This window comes from Populus alba, chromosome 17 (assembly GCF_005239225.2).
Source record: "Populus alba chromosome 17, ASM523922v2, whole genome shotgun sequence".
In the NCBI taxonomy this organism is placed as follows: domain Eukaryota; kingdom Viridiplantae; phylum Streptophyta; class Magnoliopsida; order Malpighiales; family Salicaceae; genus Populus; species Populus alba.
Window position 1 is genome coordinate 11215400 of NC_133300.1, and position 7538 is coordinate 11222937.

Sequence of the window (7538 nt, forward strand, 5' to 3'; positions counted from 1 at the left end):
CGATTTTAATCTAACCAAACACATATTTTCATGGCTCACTTTAAACCTTATACGCAGTCACATTATCAAACATCACCTAAGTATATTAAACAAAAAGACATGACCAAGTAAAGAAAACAAAAATATGGGGATGGGGATGAAATTAATAAAAAGACCTTAAAATACAAATTCATTTAAAATACAAATTCAAGATAATAGGGGTGAATGAAACCATTTTAAATTGGATTCATTCTTCCATACATTTCTTTACTCTATGTTTATGTTTAAAAAATCCTTTTACTTTTTTCTTTCTTAGTATTAACCCTACCATTATATTTTTATTATCATTACACCTTTATGTAAGTTAATATTCCTAACATTATTAAAAATTGACATGTGCCACATGTTCATGTCATAAAATTGTTGATGATGTAAACTTTATTTCCAAAATCATATTGAGAATTTGTCTACTTGTATCCATCAATATTACTAGATCTGTCATAATTCCTCATATTATTAAAAATTAACATGTGTCACTTGTTGTTTTTTATATTTCAAACTATGTTTAAGTGTATTTTTAAAATCTGTTTAGCTTAAAAAAGTATCAAAGTAATTTTTTTTTTATGTTTTTCAATAATTTTGAAGTGTTGATATTAAAAATAAAAAAAATTATTTTAATATATTTTTACATAAAAATTATTTTTAATAAACACTCTACACCACAATATCAAATATATAGTGAATGCAAAGGTTCTTCCATAAGAATTCAAACATCCAACAATATACTAAATGGGAGCACTCAAAATTATCACATCTATGATCAATCTCATAAATATTAAAAGCAAGCACTCAACTATAGCAACAAATCAAAGTTTAGACATCGGAATATTACCGTCTCAATTCAAAATGAATACTTAACTGTAAAAGTTGATACAAATTAGGTACTAAAATATACATTATCCAGGGTGTAGTGGTGGTGAAGCTCCATCAACCGCAACCCCACCCAAAAAACAAAAGGTATACTTTTGTTTCCCTCCAATCCAATTCTTGAAATCGACAAAAGAAAACAAGTTCTTGTAATCCTCTTATCCCCACAGCACAAAAAAAAAAAAAAAACAGCAGAAAAAAAGAAAGAAAATCTCCAAACACACAATCTTTCGCTTCTCTCAGCAATCAATCCTAAACCCTAAAAGAAAAGAAAATGGAATTCACTTGTTTACACAACAAATGCATTTCACCTTCTCTAACTGTTCTCTCTAGGGTTTCAATTTCATTTTCCAATCTTCCTAAACGCGCCGTTTCATTTCACCGGCGGCGGAGAAATTTGTGCTTTGCAACATTAGTCGATGGGAAACGTACTAGTGAAGTTGTGAGCAAAAGAGGAGGAGAAGAAGAAGACGAATTTGGGGATTTGAAGTCGTGGATGCATAAAAATGGATTGCCTCCTTGCAAAGTTGTGCTTAAAGAAAGACCTTCTCATGACAAGAAACTTCGACCTATTCATTATGTTGCTGCTAGCGAGGATCTTCAGGTCTTTTTAGGGTTTTATAATTTGTGAATTTTTTTTTTTGAAAATCAATTTGTTTTTTTTTCTTTATTTATTGTTGTGTGCGTTTGAGCTTTTTGCAGGCCAGTGATGTGGCGGTTTCAGTGCCCAATTCGCTTGTTGTTACACTCGAGAGGGTTTTGGGAAATGAGACTCTTGGTAAGGTGTAGTGTTTTAAGCTCGTTTTGGATTGTGTATTGTGCTGGGGATTTAGCAGTGGTGAATGTTCATTGTTGATTTCATGTAGTCAAATAGTGTGTTGTGAACTTAGAAAGGTTAAAATGGGTTGAGATAGTAAATTTCATTCATACTAGATAGATTATAATCTTGCTATTCTGCTCTTGCGCTTGTTACCATTTATCCGTACAGTTTTCTGATGCATGGTGCATGCGGAAGTTATCCACATTCGTTATTAAAAAATGGTGCAAGTCTTTTTGTGCAAGCTGTTTTAAGCTTTCAATTCTCAATCATAGGAGAAACTCCATAAAACAACAAAGATATTGTGTTTGGAATCATGTTTGTTCATGCAGTCGGTTTCTCGTAATGCTTTGAATCTGCACTGTCAACTTTATGGGAGTGTTGGTGGGGAGGGATTTGCCTCTTCTATGCCATCTTATTCAGTTTCGAGAGTATTAGCAAACAGGTAGGGAATGTATGCGTTTGTGTGATCTGTTTCTTTGCTTGACTAGATAGTGAAACCCCTCAGCATACTATAAGTGAAACCATGATAAATGTAAGTGTGACTAATTTAGGTGTTCAGCTTCCATGAAAAACTTACCTTGAACCAATTGTAAGATATTTTTTTCTGTCTGCTTGATCTTTCATATAGCGGAACTCTTAACCACAAACAAATTATCGGAATTGGCATGCTTGGCCTTATACCTGATGTATGAGAAGAAGCAAGGAAAGAAGTCATTCTGGTATCCATATATAAGGGAGCTTGATCGTCAGCGAGGTAGGGGTCAGCTGGCTGTGGAATCTCCACTTTTATGGTCTGAGGCTGAATTGGCTTACCTGACTGGTAGCCCAACTAAGGTATTATATACTTTGTGATCATTTGAATTCTGGCACATTATTTTATTGATCGCCTTTATAAATAAAATTGATGCTATGCTCCATGGTTAAGACTAGATTTATGTTGGTGAAGTAGGCTGAAGTTCTTGACAGGGCAGATGGAATTAAAAGAGAATATGAGGAGCTAGACACTGTTTGGTTCATGGCTGGTTCTCTATTTCAGGTTATACCTTTGTTGTTTCCAATTTGAAAGCGCTCTACAATATGTCCTTGCTACTTTCTTCAAAGAGATTTAATATTGTCATCTTCTGACATTCTTTTGATATCGATGTCCGTATTGCAGCAATATCCATATGATATACCTACTGAAGCCTTTCCCTTTGAGATTTTCAAACAAGCTTTTGTAGCCATTCAATCCTGTGTGGTGCATTTACAGGTATATTTGCCCTGCTAGCAGAGCGATAACACATGCCCCCCCCCCCCCTGTATTATCATGCTGGAGGACTTAGTTCAGCTTGAATTGGTTGACAGTAAAGTATACACCAATTATGAAGGCACATAATATGTGTTTTACTTTTAAAACATCCTACAACAACATATGATTAGTAGCATAGGTAATACGATACAATTGGTACATAAATTTGTTCTTTTTGTGAGTGGTTATTCTATTGTCATGTTTTTCCATATCTTTTTCTTCACAGTAAGTAATATTTTCCTTTTCACAAGTACTAATTCTTTCTATCTATCCTTCTACATCTTCTTTTCTGTCAGTTTGGCTATTATCATGGGGTGATCTTGGACTCCTTTTGAGCTTACAATTGCTGCTTCCTAAGGCTTGAGCATTAGCCTTTGTGCATCTTCTTCTCTGTTGTTACTACCTTGCTCTTTCTCGGGCCATTTCATCTTAGCTCTGTGCCATACATTATGCTTGATTCATACAGAATTTGATGGATGCCATGTGGACTGTGGCTGCCTCAAAATCATGAGCGCAGTTGTTTTTTCATGGAGTGTATTCATTGTAAATGTTAAGCAATCTGCGTATGCCATTTAAGTTGTTTTTAATTCTGATTTTGTTGCTCTTCTGAGTTCTGCTAATTTGCTGCATTTCTTTGCTATGAAAGCTTAGGATGTCTATTGTGGTGGTTTTTAGATATAGCTATTTTTGAATAAGTCATTCTGATTGATCTACTGTGCTCTTAAATGTTCAGAAAGTAAGTTTGGCTCGAAGATTTGCTTTGGTTCCTCTTGGACCACCTTTGCTAGCATACAGTAGCAACTGCAAGGCAATGTTAACTGCTGTTGATGGTGCTGTTGAATTGGTGGTTGATCGACCATACAAGGCCGGGGAGCCCATTGTTGTATGGTATGTAAATTGCTTTGATGGCCTTAATTTCATTTTGTTCTGCAGGACTCGTTTTTTTTCATTAAGAAATTTGAAATTTGCATTTTCAGGTGTGGGCCACAGCCGAATTCAAAATTGCTTTTAAACTATGGCTTTGTTGATGAAGATAATCCTTATGACCGAATAGCAGTTGAGGTGATCTTAATTTTCCCCCTTCTGTATTGAAATATTCATATGTTTGGATGTTATCTGTATTGATATGTATTATGTACTGTATGATCCAGGCAGCACTGAACACTGAGGACCCTCAGTATCAGGACAAGAGAATGGTTGCTCAAAGAAATGGGAAATTGTCAGTACAAGTTTTTCAAGTATGAAACAAATTTTCGTGCGTAGGTTATTGCATAGGTCCCTTCTTTCAGATCTTTTAATCTGTCCTTGCTGCAGGTATACGCGGGAAAGGAAAAAGAGGCTGTGTCAGATATTCTTCCTTATTTGCGATTGGGATATGTATCAGATCCTTCTGAAATGCAATCTGTAATTTCTTCTCAAGGTCCAGTTTGTCCAGTAAGTTCATTTTTTTTCAAATCATATGTGATATTATTTATTTTTGGATGTTGTTTAGTGTGGTGAATGCATCCCTATTTTCTTTCTTTTGTTTATTCATTTTTTATGGTAAGAAATCAGGATTCATCGATATTGTTCTTATCACTCTCAAGCTCTGGTCAATTGATTTTTACTAAAATTTGGAAACCATGTTAATCATGCTTTATGCAGAGATCAATGATTTTTAGGAGGGATAATTGCTCTTATTAATATACCAACTTCACACTTTTTTTCAATTAAGCACATGAACTTTGATTTTTTTGTTTGAGTGTACTGACTTTTTAAAAAATTTCTGTGAAGTAATTCGGTCCACCTTCCATCAATTCTTCTGTTATTTTGATGACATGCCATTTTCTCTTAAATTGTTATTGGTACTCCAACTTTCATTTTATGTCAATCATGTACAACAACTTTAATCCTTTTCATTTTGATACACCAACATTTTTATTGTTCCAATCAAGTACATTTTTTAATTGACTAGGTTCCTTTACTTGGGTAATTTTTTTTAACGTGTTCTCTTTGTCATGATTCCATCCACTTTCCATTTATGTTGCAATCATATGCTATTCATTTATTTGGTTAAAATTATAAATATTTTAATTAAATCAATAATTTATTTTTTAATGCTAGTTAATTATAAAATAGTTTTTATTCTTTATTTAAATGATTTACCAAAGAGTTTATTTTAGTTTTTTACAAGCATTTATTTTAATTTAAAATATTTAATTTATTAAAATGATCTTATTTTAGAGGGTTCTTTTACTAAATAAAACTCACATTAGAAAATGAAAAATTGACTGAAGTACTTTATTGGAACAATAAAAAATGTTGGTGTGTCAAAATGAAAAATATTAAAGTTATACTTGATTGATGTAAAACAAAAGTTGGAGTACCAACAACGATTTAAGGACAAATTACATATCATCAAATAATTGAAGAATTGACAGAGATCCGAAGTATTTGATTGAAATTTTTGAAAAAGTTGGTATACCCTAAAAATAAAAATAAATCAAAGTTCATGTATTAAATTGTGAAAAGGTGTAAAGTTAGTGTCCTAATAATGCAATTATCTCATTTTTAGGATTTATGGTTGGAATTGTATGGGTATGGCAAAGCTTCGTGAGCTAACCTCAGCTGCCATGTCATGAGGAGAGCTGTCTTTTAGTTTTTTTCTTTCTTTTTATTCTTGCAATATGAGCATTATGGAGCAAGGTCTGGTAAATTGTGATGGATTTTACCCATGCCTATGACTCTGGAGATCTATATTTTAATGAAATTCGTATGGACTTTCTCTAGTTAAATGAAACATGGTTCCCATCTTCCAAGATTCACTCTGAAATTGCTTAGCTGTTACAGGTAAGCCCTTGTATGGAACAAGCAGTGTTAGATCAGCTTACTGTTTATTTTAGAACACGCCTTGCTGGCTATTGTACCAGCATAAGTGAAGATGAGTTGATGGTAAGACTTTACCGACCCCATTGATAGTCTAATATGCTGGTGATAGAGGTTTAATCCGTAATAATTTTGCTGCACTAGTTGGCAGACCCTAACTTGAACCCCAAGAAGCGAGTGGCTACTCAGCTTGTTAGATTGGAAAAGAAAATGCTGAATGCATGCTTGCAGGCTGCAGTTGATTTGATAAACCAGTTACCTGATCACACCATGCCTCCATGCCCAGCTCCTTATGCCCCTTTATTGAAATGAAAAAGGTACATCTTTCTCTCTCTCTCCCTGCTGTATGTTTAGTTCTTACATGTTTGCTTATTGTATCCATCTTAACTTGGATCAACTTGGTGCAGATAACATTATTTGTGCATGGATTGTGTGGAATAAGAAGTTACTTTGCTGTCCTCGGGCTCATGGATTCCAAATGAGGAATATAGACCAGGTTAGTGGAATGGAGCCTCCACACATTGCTTTTGATGAATGCTTTCATGAATAATGCTGTGACTGTTAAAACTAAGGGATATCATGTCTTTCTGCAGAGGATCATTATTCTGATAACATAAACAGTGGTTGAACTGTTACAGTTATTATTAGTGAAGTATGTGATAAGTTGTTGTTTGTCTTTAAGGGTAAAGCTCAAAAAGCCAATTTCAATTGTTTGGTTTCTTGTGCAATTATTGAATTTGTGATGGCATGTTAACCGAAAAAAATGATTTTGGAAAGAATCAAAAGAATTATTGAATATGGAAAATCACATATCTTATAGGGATGAAAATTTAATTTAAGAATCTTGGACAAGTTATTGCAAAACCTATATTTATAGTTTCTGGAGTGATAAATGGGGTGAAAGGGGAATTTTGAATGTTTTGCATCATTTGCTGATATATATATATATATATATATATATATATATATATATATATATATTTCCCCATGCAAGTCAGAACTGGCTTATTAATCGCTTGACCTTGTGTCCTCAATTATTTCAGTTTTTTCTGTTTTACAGGTAGACGCATTTTGGATACTGCTCAAGGTAACCAATGAGTACAACTTGTTTTACAGCCTCTAGCATATGCCTTTTAGAAGTAGTCACGTTTATTCTATTCAACTGATTGGAAGCTATTGGGTCCATTTAATAATTTGTTCATAAGCCTAGATCAACCACTGCATCTTTCTACTTTGACTTGGACATTTTTTCACCTGGTTTTTTTCCCTTGTCTCCAGACCAGTTATAGTGCACTAGCACTTGTAAAGGGGGGAGAGCTAATAAAAAAAAAAAAAACCCAGCATTTTCGTGTATGTCTATAGATAACTTGGCCATTCATGGCATATTGAGTAAATTGTAAATGCAGGGCTGGATGAACAAAGTTAACTGAGCCTTGTTTCGGTGATTTGTGTTTGTATATTCGTTTTCTTTTTATGAAACGTGCTTTATATATTCTGAGTTGAGAACCTCTATTATCACTGTGGTCTTGGATCCATTTCAATTGTCTGGTTTCGTTCGGGCTACTATAGATTATGTATACGAGAGAACACGTTGAAAGTTTGAAGTTTGTACAATGTTGCAGGAAGATGAAGGATGTCCAAGAATTAGGCAGTAGAAAA

General features: G+C 33.8%; 1 protein-coding gene across 3 annotated transcripts; it reads left to right on the top strand.

The window, feature by feature from the left end:
• The first annotated feature begins 1012 nt into the window (after positions 1-1012).
• On the top strand, positions 1013-7369 carry LOC118046110 (uncharacterized). Of its 3 annotated transcripts, XM_035054884.2 has the most exons (14): positions 1013-1510; positions 1609-1684; positions 2355-2560; positions 2676-2762; positions 2883-2975; positions 3748-3902; positions 3992-4076; positions 4166-4252; positions 4329-4448; positions 5835-5945; positions 6024-6196; positions 6287-6375; positions 6940-6966; positions 7158-7369. In XM_035054884.2, exons 1-11 carry the CDS (start codon positions 1181-1183, stop codon positions 6189-6191), a joined length of 1518 nt encoding a protein of 505 aa, XP_034910775.1. In that variant the 5' UTR covers positions 1013-1180; the 3' UTR covers positions 6192-6196; positions 6287-6375; positions 6940-6966; positions 7158-7369. The 3 variants fall into 3 exon arrangements, with proteins under 3 accessions (XP_034910775.1, XP_034910774.1, XP_034910776.1); XM_035054883.2 differs by having other exon boundaries at positions 6940-7369; XM_035054885.2 differs by having other exon boundaries at positions 1016-1510; positions 5844-5945; positions 6940-7369.
• The last annotated feature ends 169 nt before the right edge of the window (positions 7370-7538 follow it).